General features: G+C 40.8%; 1 protein-coding gene across 1 annotated transcript in view; it reads left to right on the plus strand.

The window, feature by feature from the left end:
* The window catches only part of LOC133424207 (chemokine-like protein TAFA-2), a 101,031-nt gene that overhangs the window by 63,859 nt on the left and 13,513 nt on the right, over window positions 1-23,659 (plus strand). Inside the window, exons 3-5 of the mRNA XM_061714665.1 lie at window positions 15,158-15,310; window positions 21,074-21,198; window positions 21,795-21,851. Coding sequence (XP_061570649.1) covers window positions 15,158-15,310; window positions 21,074-21,198; window positions 21,795-21,824 — 308 coding nt within the window. The 3' untranslated portion in view covers window positions 21,825-21,851. The remainder of the gene's footprint in view (window positions 1-15,157; window positions 15,311-21,073; window positions 21,199-21,794; window positions 21,852-23,659) is intronic.

Genomic DNA, 23,659 nt, shown 5'->3' on the forward strand with positions numbered 1-23,659 from the left:
CAGAAGGCTGACAAAGGGTCAATTGCAACCCTTTAGTTCCAACCAATGACAACCAGTTGGTTGTCGTTGTCTAAAGAGTGACCTGAAATATTTCGTCTTTCCCAAATCTTCAGACCACATCATTTTATCTGCCACTCAGACGTGTCTGGTGAGTCATTACTAATAAGCAACAGAGATCAATTATAGCCAATTAGCACGTTACTAATAGAGGCCAACTGTGGTGCGTCCACGGTCGGGGTCCCAGTGACAAAGCACGACCTCATGTAATAGCTCGTAAACACGCATCTGCTGCCGAACAGGATGGCCATTTGTAAGCACGAGAGGAAACGCGGTCGTCTCTCCTCTTTGTCGAACAATTAAATGGGAGCACTCTGATTTGATTTGATGTGCTTCCCTTTGACTGGCAGCATCTCCACTCAAGATGCTCATCATTACACCACGAAGTGGATCTGAATAATCTTCCATGCATTCAATTTCTGTCTGATAGCTGCCGCACCCCATAATTTCCCTCGGGTGTTATTTCTGTAGCTGTAAACAGTTTAAACTAACCCAGAACACGTCTGAAACAGAGAAAAAGTATTTCTACAGAGGGAACGGAAGGAGCGAGAAGACTGAGTCGGGTCTCTGAGACGCAGGGTAGATTTTGTTCATTTCAACTGGGACACAAGTTGATGTACAACAGGAACCTTCACTTTTTTCAATAACAGGTCAGCGAAGACGAGATCGTGTTCCCATTATTCACTACGCTGCCGTCTAGTGCTTATGTAAATTCTTATTTCCTCCTACCTAATGTATAATAGAGAAATTGTGCGATGATGGACAGTAGCAACCTTCACCTTTGTGTATTTTAAAAGACCGTCTCGTCGTGTCCTTTGTGTTTCCGGCCCGTTTCTTAGTCGCCAGGAAGGTGCAGAGCAGAGGGAATATAAGGACAGTCTGGTTTCAAGTTGGACATTTAATTTACCTCACTTCTGTCTGTTTTTTTATTTTCTTTAATCTTTTTAGTGAGTACATAAAATTGGTTGGTGCCTTAGCAAGTGCATATTGGTTAGCGGTCTAATATTTGCTTGAAAGGAGGAAGTTCCTAAAACTCCCAACGTTGCACGATGCTTTGAGCAAACAGTGCATTATGGATTTTTACACCAGCTCCCTTTTACTTTGTTTTCTACATCAAAGAAGCCTGCACGCTATTTAATGCTTCTCTGAAACAAAAACTATCTTAATTTACATTCTGAGGGGGAAAAAAAGGGGTATTATGGTGTTGGCTGTCCAGATATTCCTTAACGGATACCTGGACCTAAATTGCAAACAAATATATACGTTTCTAAAAATAATAAAAATCACTGTCAGACAGTCGTTGGTGCTTTTGACGTTTATTTCCATCTTTTTTGGTCTCCAAACTGTATTAAGGGAGGAAATAACTCAACTGCGACATCACAGACTCACAACAGTATATAATGAACCACATTTCCCATCTTTATTTCATATCTAGCTACTGCCAGCAGCTTATGAAACTGCACGAAAAATCAAGAATACATTCACTATATGCACAGTGTTTTATTCGTATTGCATTATAAACACTGGATGATTGAATTATGTACATGATAAATGTACACGGACATGTGATATAAATGTAAAATCTGAGCATCAATGCTAATGTAACTCAGGTAATCCAACATCAAACAATGCTTGCAGACATGTATATGTAAAAATGTTGTTTACAACCATTGCTTGGTGTGATGTGGTTTTTTTGTTGCTTCTGCGTTTTAAGCCGTGTTATAAATAGTTAACAGAAGCAAAGTGGGAAGAAATTCAAAGAATGATGGGGGAAACTTCCACATAAGCTTTTGATAACACACCACACATTTTAAGCCAGAAGAAACACACCCTAACATGGAAACATTACAAAACCACATGCTGTTACACAAAAAAAGTCTAACTTTTGCTTTTACTCCTTTTCTCTTCTGATATGCTGCTTGTTGAGGCAAAATGCATTCTGGGACACTCTGCCGTTTGAAGTCTCCACGCGTCTCCACTGGAGGCATCTGCAAGAACCCATCTGGGGATTTTGACCGTACTCGTGCAGATGCAGACTTTTAACTAGATCAGAACTTTGGCTGCAGCTCATGATGTTTCACCAGAAGAACACAAGTGCAGACAAGGACACATGCTGAGAAAATGCGTCTGCGGCTCTTTCCTCGCAAAAGTAACTACAGAAAGCTTCTAGGGGAAAACATGACATGCACCTTTCTCAAACGGGGATTTCTTCAAAAGAGACAAACCCCGCGGGTTTGCAGTAGTAGTTTGTGTAGGAAGACGGGATGTTGGTTGGATGGTTGAAAAAGGGGCTGTCATACTGAATCTCATGGCAGTTTGAACAAAATTCGTCTTAAACATTTGATTAAGAGCTAAAGTAGTTCCAAAAACAGGGCTGAAAATGTCCTCTCTAATGCGCATCAGCAAAAGTCCTTGGTGCAAAACTGCAAAGCTTTTTGTGTCAATTCAGACATTTGGTGAGTCAGTCAATGAGTCAACTAGGGCTGGGCGATATGGACCAAAAGTCATATCTCGATATTTTCTAGCTGAATGGCGATACTCGATATATATCGATATTTTTTCTGTGCCATAATTGGGGTTTCCCCCAAAGCATTATAGCATAGCATCTCTGTTAGCTTAATTTTTTCTGAGGCAAACCCTTAAAAAAACAGTCAGTTTTAATACAAAGCCTCGTGCCAAATGTCACACAGGTACATTTATTAACAGAGGTCTGAACAATATCAAAATGTATAAAACAAATGAAATAAAAATAAACTGCCTGCTTATATAGAATAAAAATGCTTCTTGAATAAAATAAAACAAATATCCCTTTCCTGCATAACATTATATTAAATAATATTAATAATAATATAATAATAATAATAATAATAATAATATTAATAATTAAATTAAAATACACTGTGCAATTAATACAATGTAGACAGTAACAGGCAGACTTTTCCACTGAGGTTGACAGTTTTGCAAATAACAAAACATTTGTGCAAATCTCAAATAAAACATTCAAGTCAATTTGTCACAAAATAAGCTATATAAAAATAATTAAAAAAAAGATTTAAAAAAAATATTTTAATCGATATAAACGATATTGTCTCGTAAAAAGTGAAAAAATATATCAATATATATTAAAATCTCGATATATCCCCCAGCCCTAGAGTCAACCACACCAAAAACTGCTTTGCCTTCGACCAAACACCTCTAATAGAATGAAATTAAGTAATATAAAGAAAAAAAGCTAAGAAACTTGCGTAAACACTCACACCGAAAGAGTCAAGTGCTGTATACTGTAGCGTTGATTTGCTCGGTCATGTGCAACAATCAACCGAGTAAACGCGATGAAGCAACCTCTGATTAAACAGCTTCGTTACAAGGACATCTTAATTTAGATAATGACCAAGGATACATCTCATTTTGAGTTATATACCACCGTGATTTTCCATGTTGCGTCTGTTTTGTCTCCCAAGCTGCTGCAGAGAGTTTGCACTCAGTTTAAATTGAGCTGGCCAGATCCCGGCAGACGCACCGAAGCCTTGAATCTCAGCGTCCATAACGGCAAATCACACAGATTGCTAAACACACAGATTGCAGAGGGGAAACTCGAACCTGACAAGAATGAAATATAATTGACACTTCAAACTGGGTATTTTTTAGAAGTAAGTAGCACCCGGGTGGCACGCAGGAGGTACGGGTGCAGATTCAGGTCGTAGTATATCACTCCAGATGCTTTTCTCCCTGTTGTAAATGTTAGGGAGAGGTATGACCTCCACATCTGACTTATGTCCTGTGTTATGTGCATCACAGGTTATTGCTCGGTGTGCACCGTCCACTTTCTGCAGTTTGTAATAAAAATGACGGATACTGCATGTAGCATAAAAAGCATCTGGCCAAGAAAGGAAAACATTTCTCGTATCCTTGAAAGAGTCGTAACTAACTACCGGAGACAGTATCACATCCCTCTGTACATTCAGTCCATATTCTCTTGAACTTGGCTTCTTGTGTGTGATGTGCGATTGGGGATTGAACGATTGACTGATGTATTTGACTCATTATCTGTAATTTCTCAAAGCAACACTGAGATTAAGTGTGAAATCTATAAATGAGTGTCAATATTTTTAATCAGAATTATTCCCCAATGTGTTAAGCCTTAATTTAGTCTGATCACAATGTATTAACATTTATGTGAGTCAACGGATATAGATTTTTGCAGTCAGAGATGTGATGGATGAAAACTTCACAAGAAACTTCATTTTAGACTTTACTAAAAACCCGACACCCTTAAAGGAACATATTTTTTCGGGGAAAAAACCCAACTTGGTAGCTCCAAACCATAAACTCATGATTCAGTATTATCAGGAGTTCAAGAGATACTTCCTGAAATGCATCAACCACCAAGAGCAAATAAACCTGTAAAGGATGGAGGGATGATGGTGAACTCTGTCATCCAGGTATTCACACTTGCTGTTGCTTCAGCCAGCTCCAGTTCTGATCCCCTTTTCATGTTCGCTCTCACAGACTTTTTATTTAGTTTTATTTAGCCATCAAACTACTGGGGTGGGGTCCAGGAAGCTATGCAAGACTCAAACACGGGGATTTTCTGAAGCCGGTTCCTTGGAAATCCATGTAAATGTTAAGCTCTTACAAGAGTTATATATTTGAAGATAACTTTCAAGATTAGGAACAGCAACTCAAAATAAAATCTATTTGCCTTAGTTTATGCCTCCTCATCCATGAGAAACATCTTGATGCCTCCCTATTTTTTTAACAAGTATTTTTTTATTGACTCTTTTGAAATCTTAAGAAAACGAGTGATATAATTAGTGAGGTTGGGGTAGAACGGTGGTTACAGAAAGTAACCCAGGTTAAATCAAGTAAATGAAGTCAAAATAAAATAAACATTTTGATGTTAAATCGTTATAAAGTGTCTGGATGCAAAGTTTGTGCTGAGAAACTCAAATATGATGAATCTCATTCATCAAACTGTCTTGAACCCACAAGATCCACAACTTTACAAACTTTTTGGCTCATAGTCTTCATATGTGACCGGGGGTCATACTTTAACCTTTTAAATGTCTTTCTAAAGGTTTAGCAGTTATCCAGTCTGTGGTCGCCTCACTGAAAACGCAGAGGACGCTTCACAGTTTGGTGCAAAACAGAATTTGCTCATTAAATTACACACATTTATTCCATCGTTCACTTGTAAAGTTCTTGTAGTTGTTAATGCGACTAAAATGTTAACAATTATCTTTTAGTGCTAACATGGAAAAAATGGTAAACTATGGCAGGGGTTCTTAACCTTTCTGACCTCGAGGCCCAATTTTTTCAGTACAGAGCGGCCCAGGGCCCAAGTAAAAACCTTGTCAAATAAAATGATCATCACGGACTTTTATGAAACATGTCAATGTTAACATGCACATGTCAAGCTTGATTTATACTAGGACAAATCAATCAGTTCAGGCTTATTAATAAAAAAAGATAATTAGATTTTACTTAAATAAAAAAGGAAGGACTCAGAATAAAAAATATATATACATATAAATCAATCAATGGATGGCAGTAGAGCGGGTCGTACAATGATCGGAAGGTCGGCAGTTCGAATCCCGCTACGTCCCAGTTGCTGTCGTAGTGTCCTTGGGCAAGACACCTTACCCACCTTGCCCGTGTGAATGTTTTTGAATGTTGGTGGTCGGAGGGGCCGGCTGACGCTTCTGTCAGTCTGCAGGTCAGCTGTACCTACAAACGTAGCTACCACCACCGGTGAGAATGTGTAGGAATGAATAATGATCTCTGTAAAAAGCGCTCTGGGTGCCTTGAAGGGCGCTATATAAAACCAAGCCATTATTATTAATAAAAAGTAAAATAAATACATTCAAAATAATGTTTTTAAATTAAATAAACTGTAAATAAAATTGAAATAAAGTGCAAATGAAACTATATTTGTGCATAGCAGAAACAGAAGAATCTTTATTTTCTTTCATATACACATTTAAAAAAAAAATACAATTTCCTTTTTATCTGCAGCTCTTAATGAGAAACTTGGGCCTCTGAGACACAATCAGGTCCAGTCTGGGTGGAATGGGGGAAAGGCTCACTCTCAGAGTAGCCTCCAGCTTTGCTCTGAGTCTGTTTCGGACTTTGGGCTTAGTTGTGTCCACGATGGAGAATATAAAAATAAAGGATCACGCCGCGCTCGCTCTCCCCGTTGCTGGGCGCAGACCAAGTAATCAATCCCTGATACTGGCAGATCCAAGCCGACTCTGAGCGCAGACCAAGTAAACGATCCCTTATCCTGGCGGATTTAAACCTATTTTGTGCAAAACAAAGGATTTTCTCCGTAAATACAGGCCTTAATAGTACACGTGCAGCTAGATGAGTGTCCGAGGTAAATGGAACGTGCCGCGGCATTATTCTCCCCCGCTTCTTCCTCTTGGTTCCCTCCTCCACCGGCTGGCAGTCAGTAACAACTGACTAATGCATTAGCGCCACCACATGGTCGGGATGCAGTCCCGCGGCCCCCGCGGCCCAAACGTACAAAACAGAATTTTTTTCGCGGCCCACTAGGTGGCGCTCGCGGCCCAAGTGTGGGCCGCGGCCCTATGGTTAAGAATCACTGAACTATGGTACGTGATAGGTTTTTATTTTATTTATTATTAATGATAATAAACTTGAACCTTACCAGACCTAAGCCTAAACCAGCACTATTACAACAGAATATCTTTCATTTTGATTTCTGTGCAGTTTACATTTGTAAAGAGTTGCAGTCCAGGTACTGAAATATGATAAATATTTAGTGTAACCAAGTTACAAAAGGTGCTTTGAAAAGATTCAATTTAATTCAATTTTATTTATATAGCGTCTAATACAACAGAGTTGTCTCTAGACGCTTTACAGAGACCCATACCCAGAACATGACCCCCGAGCAGTTACTACATAAACAATGGCAGGTAAAAAACTCCCCTAGTGGGAGAAAAACCTTAAGCCAAACAGTGGCAAGGAAAAACTCCCCTTTAGGAGGGAAGAAACCTTGAGCAGGACCAGGCTCATAAGGGGGGACCCTCCTGCCGAGGGCCAGACTGGAGGTGAAAGAAGTGACAGAAGAGAATGAAGGGCAGGAGTAAAAGGCTTTCCAAGGTAGAGAAAATTGCAAACAAATGGCAAACAAACATGAAATAGGAGGAGAAAAATGAGACATTTCCCAGTCCAGCTCAGACAGCAGACCCTTTAGGCTTAATGATTGATTTTGAATTTAGTTTTTTTTTTTTCTAATAAAAAATTGATTGTCATGTCAGTCAGCTCCCAAAAATGCATCAGTTGTAGCTGCTAATCTATATCCTCTTTTGTTTTTTGTAAGGTAGGTTAAAAATGATTAAAACCTAGTTGAACCCTGATTGTGCATTCAGCACCTGAGACACATCTACTTTTACATCCCAGAGGCCAGACAAACAAATACCTGCACACAAAAGCTCTCTTCTGCACAAAAACTGGTGTTTGTAAGTAAAGATCATTTAAAGAGAACCTCAGACATCCCTCAGGCTGCTTTGAAGCATTTTTTGAAATTTTAACACGATACGGTGGAACTAAAACAGAGAAGTAAAACATCAAAAATGACTTCAGTGTTTTCTGTTCACAAGTGTTTATACACAGCAGTTCATCCATTATCTATAGCCAAATATAGCTGTCGAGAACTAAAGGATGTTGTCATGGAAACAAACATGTATTAGTTATTAAAGAGAGCCTAAGGCCGGGTTCAGATTGCAGGCAAATATCCGATTTTTAGCCCATCCAGATTGAAACTGGATGACTCTTTTGAAGTCTGAACAGTCCCAAACCGCATGAGATCCGATTTTTGCAAACCAGATGGAAACCACCTCCAGGAGGTAGTTTCATATCCGATCCATATCGCATTTGGGCAGATGCGTCTCAGTCTGAACAGCTCCAAACACTCAGATCGGATATGACTGTCCCAGACGCTCCAAACCACCCGCCCATTTCCAGTTGTGGAGCTGCTCATCCTTTCACAGAGAGCATGTACAATGCATAAGACTGCATTTCCACGTACGGTCGCTGCGTACCCTACGCCGTAGGTCTGCGTTGGTGTAACGCGGAACCATAAATCAGCCTTCAGTCGCGCTGTGAGCCTGAACCTGCAGCCCGTCAGCTCATCAGAGGAGAGGTTATGGAGCGGGGCTGCCAGTTGTTCATTGCTGGTTCGTTTTGTTAACTCTGAGCTTTGTTGGTTGGTTTGTTAGTTTGCTGGTGGTTTTGTTCTGAACACTTTTCTCTGTTTCTCATTTTGCTGGGACGTCGGGTCCCTCCGCCGAGACACATGCGGTATGCGTTCATTGTTATGTCTAAAAATGATGCGCAGTGCCGACCCAATCAGGAACGGTACAGATATATATATTTTTTTATATATAGCCTATATAAAAAAATAAAATTATAAAAAAATAAAGGATCCCCATAACCTTTGATCGGGTGGGCAGGACGCACGTTTTGCCCCAAAACCAGCCTCGAGTTCCAGTAACAGAGGTCCGACGGGAGGATTAGAGTGAGATGGGGCAGTGTCAAACGATTTAAAATATTGCACAGTGTATGCCCAGCTTTACAGGTATGGAACAGCATGTGAGCTGGCTCCATATTGTTTATTTATTGTTTTTGATGTCGCAATTACATGACTTCACACAATACACGCGCTGGGTGACGCCTCCGCTCCGACGTCGTTGCTACGGCAACCCGTCAGATCAGTCAATCATGTGGCCCAGTCTGAACAGAGCCAGATCCGATTTGGACACTTGCTAAAAACAGTGTGGACAGTCAGTCCTGAAAATCGGATATGAGAAGGAATCAGATATGAATCAGATTTGCCTGCAGTCTGAACGCGGCCTAAACCAATTGACCCTTTAGCCTTCTGATTGGTCCCTGACTGACCAACCAGAAAAATCATTCTCTGTTGCTACATCCGGTTCAGAATATCCAGTTGGACAAAACTGTCCAACTAGATATTCTCGTTCACATCAATGGAAAAAGCGTAGTTTTTACTTGCTTTAATAACTGGATTATTCTTTGTATTAGTAAAAGGAACACTTCAGGAACACACTGCACACAGTGTAATGAGGGTGCAGGGTATTTTTATCCCCAAACTGGCAGAAATCTGATCCGTACTGCCAAAGCAAAGTTAGCTCGGCAGCAGCTACAACCCATAGCTACAACCACGAAAGCCTTTTATTTATTCATCTTAAAATGGTTAAGCGGTGTGCTTGGGGCACCTGCTACACAGAGAGAATCACAGGAATACATTTCATCCCAAAACCAAAACCAAAATCATCCCAAAACCAGTTCAACCCTTCCACCGTGCTATCAGCTAAACTAATCAAAATATCTTGTTTTTGCAAAAAAAACCTCAGTTTTTCAAATTCACTCCACGGTACCCGGAGTGTTCCTTTTTATTTATATCTAATTGCTGTTGATTTTCTTTGGTACAATAATTGGATATAAAGTGATGTAAAACTCTGTTTTTACAATGGAAGTGGACGGAGAGACGACAGTTTTGTCCAACAGGGCGGGGCTTGACAAAGGGTAAATTCAAGACTTTAAATATTTACTTTTCTTTTGTTAAGTTTAGGCACCTGAATCACTTTTTTTAAGTTTAGGTATTTAAAACTAAACTGGTTAGGATTAGGAAAACGACAGGGCTGGCCCGAAAGACGATAAATCACAAACTACCTCCATATAAACATAGTGCAGCAAAAGCTTTGCAAGCTGTGAAGGTTGTTATGAAAACATTCACAAACATAGTTATATAGTTTTCCTAGCGTCTAAGTTTTCATTATCAGACTTGATTAGACCTAATTGCTACAAAACTGCTCGCAAACAGCAGTAACGTGCTGCTCAATAAAACTGCTTCTTCTCAGCTAAAAGTTAAGATAATGTCATTTCTAACATCAAATATTTAAATTTCTCTCATCTCCAAGACTTTGCTGTAATTGCTCATGCATAATTGTTTTCTCTTTTCTTTATTAGAGCGGTTCATGTATAAAACGGCAAGCTTGGGTAAAGTGTCCCACATTGAAAATCGGCTGCGATGAAACTGCATGTTTAGTGGCCGCAGCTTTGTCTTCCGTTGTTCAACATTTATGTCGTAATGTTTGCCCTCTGAAAATGGAAAACAGGACAACAAAGCGACAGACAGCTGCAGCGGCGAGTGCGGGGTGGGAGGTTCCCTCTCCGCCGCCGTGGCAGCAGATATAAAGGAGGACAGGAAGGACTGAGTCCTCATGAGATCTTTCCTCTGTATAACCTGGCAGGAGAATCTGGGCCCGGGTCCAAGTGGAGCTCCGGATCGAGTCCAAAGCACCGCTGCCTCTCAGCGGGAAGCTGCTGGCAGCACTTCCCCAACTAACATTTTAAGGAGCTCTGCTTGTCGCGTGTTTGTCTTTCACATCTTTACTTATTTAGCATCAGCAAGCACACTGCTCATTTTGGACTACCTGCATTAATTTTAATGTATGAAGAAGGTACGAAACCAACTTTCTTTGTCCTCCTATTTTCCTCCTTTTTACATTAAACATGTTTAATTGCTGGTTAACGGCACATCTAAAAATGAGCTTTCAATTAAATACATGAAGAGGTTTGATCCCTGCAAAAATGAGGAGCAAAGCAAAAAGCGTAATGTTCTGGATTAACCCCGACTTCCACACATTTAGATATTATTGATCTTTAACAAATCCCAAACATCTTCTTTTTTTTTTTTTTTCTTTTTTTTTTCTCCTTGTCTGCACACATATTAATGGTTGATGACGGTAGAAACCAAAAGTATATATATGTGCATTATTACTATATTTAATATATATACACATATATATACGCATACATATGCGTACACATACATAAATATACACATACAAACCCAGTGATTTTTTTTTTTTTTTGGGGGGGGGGCGGTTGACGACATCCACTGCCAATCCAGGAAGCAGGAACACACGGAAACACACGTCAAGCACTGGAAATCTGCAACAAAAAACCACAAACAAAACACGAAACCGGCACGGAGCCAACCAAAACAATAACAGCAATCGACCCAAATCTTGAGATCTGATCGCAGTCTGAGCTAAGCTACCGCTACCGCTACCTAACCCCAAAAACTAGAGAGCCAGCATGCAGGTGAACGAGCCAGTGTGTATGTCTATGTGTGTGTGTGTCCCAAACATATTCTGAAGTGAATGTCTCAACAAAGCATTTGACTCCATCCTGCCTCCACCAAACTGGGAAGGTCCAAAACCCGGGGCTGAAAACAAAATTAAAACAGGTGTACGCAGGTTGGTGCAGTCGATTTGAGTTTAGTCTTTTAACCCCCAAAGGGAAGTCACACGGTTGCAGCGTAAATCCATCCATCCATTTTCTTTACCTGCTGGATCCTTTGCAGGGTCACAGGGGTCTGCTGGAGTCTATCCCAGCTAATTTCAGGGGTTCACCCTGGACAGGTCACCAGTCCATCGCAGGGACACATAGATACACACAACCAGACACACTCACACTCACACCTACGGGCAGTTTATACTCATCAATTAACCTACCATACATGTTTTTGGACTGTGGGAGGAAGCCGGAGTACCCGGAGGGAACCCATGCAGGCACGGGGAGAACATGCAAACTCCACACAGAAATACTGGAGTCGAACTGTGAACCTTCTTGCTGTGAAGCAACAGTGCTAACCACTAAGCCCACGTGCTGCCCACAGCGTAAATCACTTTGAAAAAAGCAGACGGTACTAAACTATCATCACTTGACAATCTGTTGAAATTAGCACGAAAATTCAAACCCAACTGTTATTTGTTCCTTTAAATGATTTTAGCTGAAAAAATGTAAAATAAAAATCACCCCCCATGCAGCTGCCTTGAAATCCACCTGCGGAGACCAAAACGGTGTTTTCAACCGGGCTGTAAATATCTTTATTTCTGCTGTAATGTTGAACTTTTAAACTTTGGAGTCAATTTTGATCGACCGCTTTTAAAACCATCCCCTAGTGGGCAGTCAAGAAACTGCAACTGTTCTTGGTTCGCATTAGCTTCAACACTGAAGTTGGAGTGTTGGATCCTGGTCAACAAATCAGCCCACGCTGCAGAGATCCACTCTGATTATTTTCTCCTGCTTTGTATCCTTCACCTCTCACACATAATTAAAAGCGGATTGTGCAGCTACCATTTCAATTAAATCAGATATTCTGTACTCTTTCCCAGTTTTACCAAGGTCTCTATGACATTTCTTTGGGATGTTTTGGTTAAAATACCAGAGAAATACAGTACCACTGCTCCTTTTCCAACCACGTCTTTACAGCTCTGTATATAGCAGCTGATTTTAGGGAGTCAAGTACTTGACTCTAATTGACCCGTGTGTTTGCCACTCTGGATTGGCCCCCAGAGTTTTCCATATTTTGCATAACTGAATACAAATGACACTGGTTCATCCCTGAAGCAAGTTATGACTGTTAACAGTAGTGAACCTTAGCAATCACAAGGGCACAAAACGGATGGAAAGAAAACTAGGTTTAGTGTCAGATACTTACATTTTTCTCATTCAAAGCTTGTCCTCGGACAGCTGGTACTCATCCCTCTCGTCACATCCCAACCGGACTCTGGAGAAACGTAACAGCCATGCAGATGTTGCAAATTGTGTCGTCTTTCCTCCATTACATACTGACTAGATTTCCCACTGTTGGTCATGTCCTTTTTAGAGGCTAACACGGAGGACTGTTGCTTATCTGGGCAGGTTTACCAGAGTTGTTTTTTATGCTATTTGGGGTTCTGGTGTAGTGTTGCATTCAATAAACAGAAACCTAAAATATCTACTTTGACTCGAGGAAAAAAAAATCAAAGGAAACGCCAACAAGAGGTCAGATTTCCAAGTAGGGTTTTTAAAACATCTAAAAGAATAGAAGAATACTGGCAAAGCATTAACTCATTTATTTTGTAAGTTAACAATATATAACTGTTGATATTGAAGCAAACAGCAAAGGAGGAAATGGTTTTGACTTCTCCTTACAAAGCGGGACAAATCCAGAGTGGTTTGAAGTCCTGGTTATGGGTCATAGGTGGTGATAGAGACGGGAAAGCTGGATAAATGTGGCTCTGAGCCGAACAAATTTAAATTGCTCACTTACACATGGTTTTGACCAAGGTCGTCCCAAACAGACTGACAGGAATGTGTCATGTTGGAGGTTTCGAGTTCAGTTGGTAGTCAAGCACAGCCACAGAAAAGACAGAGTACCAGGGCCACGGTTCGGAAAAATGCCTAAGTGCCACAGCACTTGGAAAAAATCCAGGGTACCAGGGACAGCTGAAAAAATGGCTAAGTGGAGTGACATTTCTGGTCATGAAAAACCTGCTAATGTACATTCAACATGCACCAATTTGAAAGTTTACCCTCTGAAAGACACTTGGAGCCACAATAAAGTGGCCTTCACCGCTTTGCTGGAACTAGAATAAAGAAGTTTTTCTGCAAATGCAGGGTGCTCTTTACCTTGGACCTTTGGTTGTTTGTCTTTGTGGCAGAGGTATGCAAGCAGTAGAACGCTTCTGTGCATTCAGAAGCGGTGGGTAAAGTTGCGTTCAGGTAAAACTCTGAAGAGACACAGGCCTGACCATGACCCTTCCAACTATGCAACGACATCTGCGCCACATGTCTCCACCACAGGTAAAACATGGAAATCTGTGAAAAAGCCTGTGTTGTGGAATTTACTGCTGTGATTCTTGTCCAGTCTAATCTGGTGAACCTACCGGTACATGGATTACTGTAGATTTTGTATTCAGCGTTATTGCTAAATGCTTCCGTTTTAAGAGAAGCACAGTTCTCGCTGGAGAGCTATGTTTTAATGCGCCCTAGATGCCGAAGGTGCATTTACCGAACACGACGGGGGTTTTCATGCATTAATCATACAGAACTGTAAACTACGTGATTAAGCTCAGTGTTAATCCCGCCGAAACGAACCTTTGCACTTTATTAAACCCCTCACAGCCTTTGAAAGCAGGCCTTTGGTCCTTTAGTGGTTCAGATTCCCTTCTCACGAAAGATTTACAATTTGACATAAATCAAGACCACACCTTTATGGGAGCTTTAGTCCAAATGTTTGTCTGCACCCTACTGTGATTATTATGTTCATACCAAAGAAACAAACTGTGAGAAACAGGAAAGTGAACGAAGTGGACTAAAAGCTCCCGGAGCTGTCTGCTCTATATGCTAAATAAACATTAGGCATCCCACAGGGCCACGTACCAGGACCATAGGACAAGCTCAGCAAAAAGAACAAGACCCCAGCGTTATCTACATCGCTGCTTCATCAGGGCCAACGTGCAATCTCCCAGCATCACTGCCCACTGAATTTGACTATTGCTACCCAGGTGTAGATCTAAACGGGCTCTTGGAACATTTGCAGTCCACCTCTGGCCTCGTCCTGAGCACACACGGAGCAGTATTTATTACCGTCCCCCTCTGATTTGATCACCCAGGACACATATGAGCACCAACCGTGAACAGATGCTCTCAGTACCTAACAGACCTTCTGTTTACCTTTTTTCCCCAATTATGAATTCTGTTTCTGTAAAATCGCTGGGGTTTTTAATTTTCTTCTTCTTTGAAATATTTTGAAGGACACACAAAATACGCAGCAGCGCTGAGTCTATAATCCTGAACAGAAAGCCTGCACTGCAAGGTGGAGATTCGACTTGAGACCACTTGCTTTGTAGAAAAATGAAGGACATTGTTTTTGAGGCTTATTAAGATGCGGAAAACCTGGATATCTTTGTTTGTGTCACTTCCATTCTAGCCGTGTTGAAGCTGTCAGACCCACAGCCTTGCAGAATGCACGAATATGCATGTGGAGATGTTTAAACCCTCTATGATGAATGAGCTCTTTTAAGGAAAGTGGTCTGCTTTCCTGGGTAATTTATTCACTGCTGAGGCAGATCAAAGTGATATAAACCTTGCAATAAAGACCAGAGGGAGATGCTCTTTTGGGACTCAATCCAAGGCCAGCAGTGTGGATGTAGATGGTAATTATTCACTTGTACTCATCATTCCCCCCTTTTTCTTCCACCCATCATTTCTCCCGCAGCGCACAGCGTCCGGACAGGCACCTGCGAGGTGGTGGCGTTGCACCGGTGCTGCAACAAGAACAAAATCGAGGAGAGGTCGCAAACGGTGAAGTGCTCCTGCTTTCCGGGACAAGTGGCCGGGACCACCAGAGCCTCCCCGTCGTGCGTGGATGGTATGCCCCAGTAACTCAATTATTCATGGACAGACTTCTAATTTATTTATTTATTTCTGCTGATGCGCCTTTACGCAAATCTCCAGGAATGAAACTGCTGACAAATTATGCTGCTACACACAATTTATTATTAATATTTTGGTCTTCGAAGGGGAAAAATGCATGTAATGAACGATTTTCTGAAGAGTAACACATTGTGAACAACACAAGTAGGTACGTCTGCTGAGTCCAGGGGCCTTACAAAGACACTCATGAATCAAGTCACCGATAAACGAATGTGATGGCGCCACTGCGGGCCGTAAAGTCGATGACCTACAAGGTCTCTTAGCATGCTAATGTGCCAGAAGCTCGACTCAGCCAAAGTGGCAGCTTCACTTTGGTCTAAGACGCGCAGGTTTCTGGCGAGAGTCTGGATCGCTCGTGTTTGACCTATTCCATGACATTTTGGTATTGACATTTCCTGCAAATTAGAGCTGTGAGCCACCGGCCGCGGTTTAAAGCTCCTCTGGTGATCTCAGGGGAGGAAAGAAAAAAGTAGATAAGCACTTAACCTTTTAATTATTCTTTCTTCTTCAACTGTGGATCACCTTTACTCATTTCTGTGTTAGACATTCTCATCTTCACATGAGGATAAATGAACCTCCCACATGTCTGTGAGAGTTTGATCTTAACATGCCATTTTGACAAGAAGACCACAATTACCCGTTAACTTTATTGAATGAGTTTTCTGATGACTCCCACTTACATTTGTACGTACTTATGTACATATGCGTCTATTAAACTCAGTGTCCAACTCACAGTCTGAGCGTCAGGACAGTTGGACGAGGGACAGATGACTTGTTTGAACCTCATGTGCTCAATGAGCGGCGGCGCAGTCTTTAACGTAGATTCCTCCCGAGGGGCTGCAGCAGCCGTGTTACTGAGGCTCATTCTGGGGGTGACGGTAAATGATTTTATGGGGAGTTTAATATATATGAGGCAACAAAAAACAGCTGGTTAGCCAACACCGAGTCACAGAAGCCGTTTGAATGTCAGTCTAACCTTCCCCCGCCCCCCGCTACTTTAATTTGCATAAAATCTGATATTTTCTGAGGGTTCACCAATGGTGAAGCTTTTGTTTGTATTGTTTTCATCATTTTTTGATACCGATACTTTCCAACACTCTTATCCATACTTTTCTCCGTTATTTGCAACTTTCTCTGGTGATGATGAATTAATGAGAGCGGGATGCAGATACTGTATGTGATCAAAAGTTGGATGACCGTTCCAATAACTCATCTTCATCTCCCACATCTTCCTCGGCCGACCCAAAACACCCTAATATTTTGTTTTAATTCCAGAAAATCAAAAGGTTAATTCAATGAAATCAGCTGATTGTATTGATTGTAGAAGTCGTATTGTTTTGTGCACAGAAAAGAGTTTTGAGTACATTTATCGAGAGCGCAATGGTTTTTACCTGCCTCCACATCCACAACCTGCGGGTTATTAATCATTTTCAATGTTAGAAATGAGTAAAGAAGCAGTGTTCCCAGTTTATAACTAAAGACCTAGTTTTAAAGCAGCACTATGTAACTTTTCCACCTTAATATCATATTTCCAGAGTCATTGTGATGGAACATCAACTTCCAACAGGTTTAATGAACCTCTGTCATGGTCTGAGGGGTCTGTATCGCCTTCACTGGCACTATGTAACTTTGAGGAGCATGGTAGGAACCCTGCCACACTAAAAAACTACACATTTTTACGGCTTTGACTGCTTTACGGCATACGTCACTTCCCCCTCCTTCGCAGTCGAGACGAAAATGGGCGGGGCGTGGAGCGCAGAGCTCTGCAGAAGCTGGTAACCCGTTGCTGTGTTGTAGCTGCAGCAGCTCCACACAACAGACGTGGGGAAAAGATCCTAATGGTTTAACTTTTCAACGGTTTCCTGCTCGGAGGCAGAACCACGGAGGCCAAGTATCTGATATAATAGAGTAAAAGAGTAAAAGAGTCGTCGGCTCGCTTGGATCGCGGCTGTAACGACCAAACATAACCTTCCACAGTAAATCACAAACAAACACTCACACAGACCGGGGTCGGGTCATTCAAACGGGTTTTATTCCCCACTACTCCAGCTAAACGCAGTTGCTGGCCAGCTCTCTGCGGTGCGATTAACCCCAATCTTTAGATAAAACTAGTTTGTTGAGGAAAAAATATTAACTCTATTTTTAGCTGCAGAGGAAAAAAATAATCTCACGAGGAAAACAAAAATATTGCTCACGCCTCAGAGCCTCTTCAGCATAATATAGCAGTCAAAAAAAAAAAAATAGAAGTAAGAGTGATACAGAACATGTACTGTATGTTGTACTATTATACTAATTTATTGAAACACATGGTAGGACGTGGGTTGTGCGGCAGTAAATCCTCATCGGAGCTCCACTCTTTAGTAGGGATTTCATATGGATCCAAACCGTTAATAATCATTATTTTCTCCATTTACTGCTCCCTGGCTTCCTTGTTTAAGGTATCCCGGTAAATTCCAGTTCCTTTCCAGCAGTTTAACATCTTTTTTTTTTGCGTTCCGTCTGTTCACTTGGTGAAACAGAAAAGTAGTTTTGAAAGTCCGTCCCGTCTTCATTCGCTATCAAAACAAATGCACGCGACGGGGACAGGAGTTTTCCGGCAGTACGCGCTGATGCTCATGGGAAATGTAGTTTTCTTTCTGGTAAAGCACTACCGCTTTTGTCCAAAGGAGCCGCCAAACTCAACAAAAGCTGAAAGTTACATTGTGCTGCTTTAAAACGAGCGCTATCCCTTCGTTCGCCAAGACTGAGACAACCGAATCAGAGCTGGGAGGCTGCGATGAAAATGATTAAATAGTTAAATAAACCGCGCTCCTTAAGGTCACCACTGTGTTCCATTCGCAGCTTTTTTTGTTTTTAATGTTGTTGTTGGTCTCGTCTGCCTTGGCCTGACGTGACGCTCTGGCACATCTAACGTCGCTCTCGTGAAGTTTTAGAAACATGAGTGAACTGTTGACCGTCTCCCCCGTTCAACCGTGACTGACCTTTTACACACACGGATACACATTACACACGTTATTCTGGTTTATTTGGGTTTATATCTACACTGTAAAAATAAAATATTTTTCAAACCATCCGTGGAAAATGTTTCCACACATTTTGATGAAGGCTGTATAATGATTTTCATTTAGGTTTTCCCAGTTTTGTACTGAATGATATTTCCTGTTGGCCACATGAAAGCGGTTAAGATCATTTTTGATTAAAAAGTGATTATATTCCAACTTGAACAGATGACAACGCTCTGCGCGTGTTTACAAAGCTCCCGTCTCTCGTGGTCCTCGGCTCATAACTTGGCTGAAACTGTTTCACTCTCATCAGTTTTCAATGTGAACTTCAAGGTCAACTCACCGACTCGCAAACATTTTAACAGCGACACTAAAAAATGCATAAATTCAGCCCTCGCTCTCAGATGTTTCCAGTCCGAGCTTCCCCTCGTGTTTTTAAAGCATCATTAACTGCTAAGTGAAACGCATCCCATGCATTTATGTTTGATCATCAATACTCCCGTTTCATTTCACGTGAAACCTTGGTGGCTCTTTATTGACTGCTGTTACACGACCACCATCTGCTCCAAGTTGACCCGATGCTCCTTTTACACCGCGCCGACGCTATAACCATGTCTGCATTATACAAATTGATTCCCTCATGTCATAAAGTCTTTATTCTTTTCTATTTCTATCCTCTTCATTATGACGAGCCCTAATGTGGCTGGAGGGGCTGCTGGAACTTGAGTAATGACCTCTGCGGTATGACAAATTCAAAAGATTTCTTGTAGATTGCAGAAGGTTACACGACTTCACACGGCCGGAGTGTCGTGTTTCCCCCGCATGACAGGCGATACGGATCCGCAGACTTGGGTTTGGCACGCTCCGCAGATGCGATGCAGCTCCAGGAGCAAAGCCTGCATCACTTAGGAGTGACAGCTGTCGGCGTGTGTCGCGGCCTGCTGCGACGCAGCTCTGATGACTTGATGAGATGCCACTTTTCAGGTTCATGGAGATCAAAAAGGGTAGAAATGACATCACAGGCCGGTGCTTTCTTCCCTAAACATCCACCGGTTCACTGATGTACTTCAGGCTTCCGGTCCGTGCGGCATTAACGTCTAAATTCTTCAACTTTGCAAAAGGAAACCACAAATTGATTGACGATGGAAAAAACAGTTGAGGCTGGAGTATGATTTCTTTTTCATTAACAACCTCTTATGCTGTTAGGCTGTGAATATCGCTAACATGAGTTTAGTTTTAGTCAACAAAACAATAAAAGACTTGATTAACTTGTTTCATATTTCTAGCAGAAGAGTTCAAACCATCAACACAAAAGACAACTAGAAGAAAATCTGCTATTGTCGTCTGTTTAGGTCTTTTTGTAAATATTAGCATGCTAGCCTAGCTGGTTTTGGAATTTGTTACATCTTTCTCTTCTGTAATTTTGTTACTGAGATTTAATTCTTTATGGTACTGGAGTTTAAAATTTGTTATTTACACTGCAAAAACTCAAAGTCATTACCAGAAAAATAACTTATTTAACAATTTTCACCTGTTTCAAATACATTTTCACTTGAAATAAATAGAAAAATCTGCCAGTGGGACAAGATTTATCTTCTCATTACAAGCAAAACATTTTTGTTCCACTGGCAGATTTTTCTACTTATTTTCTACTTAGTGAAAATCAAGTTGAAACAGGTGAAAATTGTTGTTTTTTCCAGAGATGAGTCTTGTTTTAAGTGTAATGAGATTTTTTTTGACTAAAAATGAGACATTTTAACTAGAAATAGGACAAATATTCTTTATAATATAATATTCTAAGATTTTGAGTTTTTGCAGTGTAACTGTTAGGTATTGAGAGATTTAGTGACGGTTATGGTGTTGCGCGTAGCTCTGCAGCTACGTTAGCGGTAGGACTGGAGACACGTCTGTTTCTCCTCGATGCAACACAATGTGTCTTTATTTAAACATTATAATAATATAATAGCAGTAGTATATGTCACAGCACTCAAAACTATCACTCCTGTTGCCTCTGAGGCCCTGTTTACATGTAGCAAAAACGGTGGTGTTTTCATGCGTTTTGGCCGTTTGTTTAAACGAAAACGAAGCTCAAAGTCACCAAAAACAATCAGTTCTGAAAACTCCGGCCAAAGTGGAGATTTGCAAAAACTCTGCCTTCACGTTTGCTTGTAAACAGAGGGAAACGGACATTTAGGCTTCAGAACGTCACATTATGCAACAGAAACGTCACCAGTGTGCGTCCTGTTGGAAGTAACTGGAAGTTACTCGTGTCATTTGTTGATGTTTTTTCCAGGATTCTGATTGGCTAGCATGACTTTATCTTCTCGTTACACTGCCCCCTGTAGGTTTGGCTGCTCATTGCACCTTAACAGCGTATTTATGCGGGTTCGTGTAAATGAAGAGATTTTGAAAACGATCTGATGTAAATGATGGTATTTTTCAAAACGTAGAGGGGGAAATATCAGTTTTTGTAAATACCAGGCTATGTGTAAACGTGGCCTGAATGCGACTGCATCCTCCCGATCAAACCAACGGCTGGTGGACCAAAAATCTATATTTGATTTGGGGTTGAGCTTTTTCTTTATGCACGCATAATTTTGACTTTTGCGGTCAGGGGACATCGGACACATAAGACGGCACACGTGACAGACATTTCTGACTTTTTTTGCTCTGTGACCTCTGCGTGTTTGTGGCAGCCTCGATAGTGGAGCAGAAGTGGTGGTGTCAGATGCATCCGTGCCTTGATGGGGAGGAATGCAAAGTGCTTCCTGACTTGAAGGGCTGGAGCTGTGCTACGGGGAACAAGATCAAAACCACAAAGGTAAGTAAGTCAGACAGGAGCCCGTCTCTTTGTTCAGGCCAGAGTCAAACCTGTTGAATCCTCCTCAAGGTCAACGGGCTGTGACTTCGGTTAATTCCTTCACTGTCTTTAGCTCAGAACTAATGTTGGTAGTCACAGCTCAGACCCCCGGGAGCCCATAATCGATGGGCTGCCATGTCTCCTTAGCACTTTCAGGCCACTTTGAGCACCCAAACTGGCCAATTACTCACTCAATTTACTTGCTTTTAGCTTTGTAACATGATGCCGTATCCTTCAGTGTGTTATGACTACCCGTTGACATCAGTTCTGCCTCTCTCCATGTACTTAATTATTTAAACTGCCTGTACCACACCTGCCTGGAGCCAGGAGCCTGGAGCCTTTGGCTATCGATCCAGGGATTTGGTCGGCACCTCAAAAGGAGATATATGCACCTATATCATTTATATTTTACTTCAGTGCTCAGAGTTCTGTGAAGTGAACCTCTACAGATGTCTTGGAACATAATAGCTAATTATGAAATAATGTGATTTAAAAATAAGGCACCTAAATATTTGTTGTTTCTTTTTTTGTCTTCTTTAACATGGACATCTGGAAAGATTTCTGCTGACAGAGACCAACTTTGGTAACGACAGATGACCAACAACAGTGTCTAGGTGAGTTATGTATTATTCTACCTTCTAGTATTTGACGTTTTTTCTTAGGTTCCCTGTTGTCCTGCGCTCCCCGGGAACATTTCAGTGTTTAATTTTCAATAAAAAGCTTGAAAAGCTTGAAAGTTATTCACAATCCATGACTTAAAAACCTTTGGAGACAAAACCTATCCACATTAATGCATACAAACTTTTACAAAACACATTTCCTCCAGAGTTCATCATCATCAAACACAAAAAATCTTTGTAAAAGTTCTGGAAATAATGTATTTCTTACTTTAGACAGAGCCTATTTAATTTGTGATGCATAAATGCCCAAAATATCCTTCATGTTATTCAAGATTCGGTGCAACTTACAAATTTTTTTCTCTACAAGGTTTCCCAGTGTGTTTGTACGACGGAGTATTAGGGCCAAACAAAAAAACAAAAAAAGGAAATTACGAGAATAAAGTCATAATATTACGAGAATAAATTTGTAAAATTACGAGAATAAAGTCATAATATTACGAGAATAAAGTCGTAAAATTACGAGAATAAAGTCATAATATTACGAGAATAAAGTCGTAATATATTATAAATATATAAATAGAACTTCACAAGATGCTCAATATTCCTCATTTTAACACAGGGAGAAGAAGCTCTTCCTGTTAGAGTTCTCATAAATTATATTCTCATAATATTACGACTTTATTCTCGCAACATTACGACTTTATTTTCGTAATTTTACGACTTTATTCTCGTAATTTTACGACTTTATTCTCGTAATATTACGGCTTTATTCTATTACGACTTTATTCTCGTAATTTTACGACTTTATTCTCATTATATTATGACTTTATTCTCGTAATTTCCAATTTTTTTTTGTCTTAGTTTGGCCCTAATACTCCGTCGTATGTTTGTGATACATGACCCCTAAAACATTTGCATTCAAATATCCTTTTTTACTGACTTTTCCATCTATAACCCTCCGGATTAGAGCATTATTTTATAATCTTATACAAAATAATCCTTTAAATAAGCTTCATTTCCTTTTATTATCATCAAACCACCTGCTCATTTCCTACACCTCACACAGCGTTGCTTGTGTCATCAGAAATATATCAGCAAACAGGAGAAAGTGTCAGATCAGTTGACTAATGTCATTAAGATAGAGAGAAATAGAGAGAAATAAAAAGTTTCTGACCTCCTAAAACCCAATCAATGTGATTTCTTTACTTTTATTAACCCCGATTCCCAGTCGTGCAAATGAACCCAAAAGATTCAGACGGGGGTGAGAAGAGGTGTGTGATCAAAACCCCTAACTGGTTCAAAGCTTCATCATTACCCGGCAGATCTAACTTGCAAACCTTTGAACTCAGTGAGAGACGCAACTTTCTTGGGTTTCAAATCCTTCTGCAGGCAGCTTGCAGCAGTGGGAGGTCACACTTTCTTCCTCGCTACTGCTGAGCTTTTGGGAAAACAGCACAACATAAACCCACCCCTCCCCTCTCCGCTATTCTCACCTCGACGACTCCATATCATTCATATGCACTTGAAACACCTTGAGAATTCAAAATGTAAGCAAAACAGCGAATGGCTATTACGAAACCCGAGGCACAGTGGGGAATACAGTCGGTGTCGAGCGGCATCTGATGTGGGGAGAATATTTTACACTTGAAACCTCAGATGGAAAAAAGTACAAGCGGTTTAAGTTGTGACATTTATACTGATAAATATAAAAATCTTCAAAGATTGAGTCTGTTTTGCGTTACGAGTTGTGTTGGCTCGAACAGATTTTAGTGTCCTGAGCGTGATGTTTTCATCCCTGTTTT

The sequence above is a fragment of the Cololabis saira genome, chromosome 23 (assembly GCF_033807715.1).
Source record: "Cololabis saira isolate AMF1-May2022 chromosome 23, fColSai1.1, whole genome shotgun sequence".
Taxonomy (NCBI): Eukaryota; Metazoa; Chordata; class Actinopteri; order Beloniformes; family Belonidae; genus Cololabis; species Cololabis saira.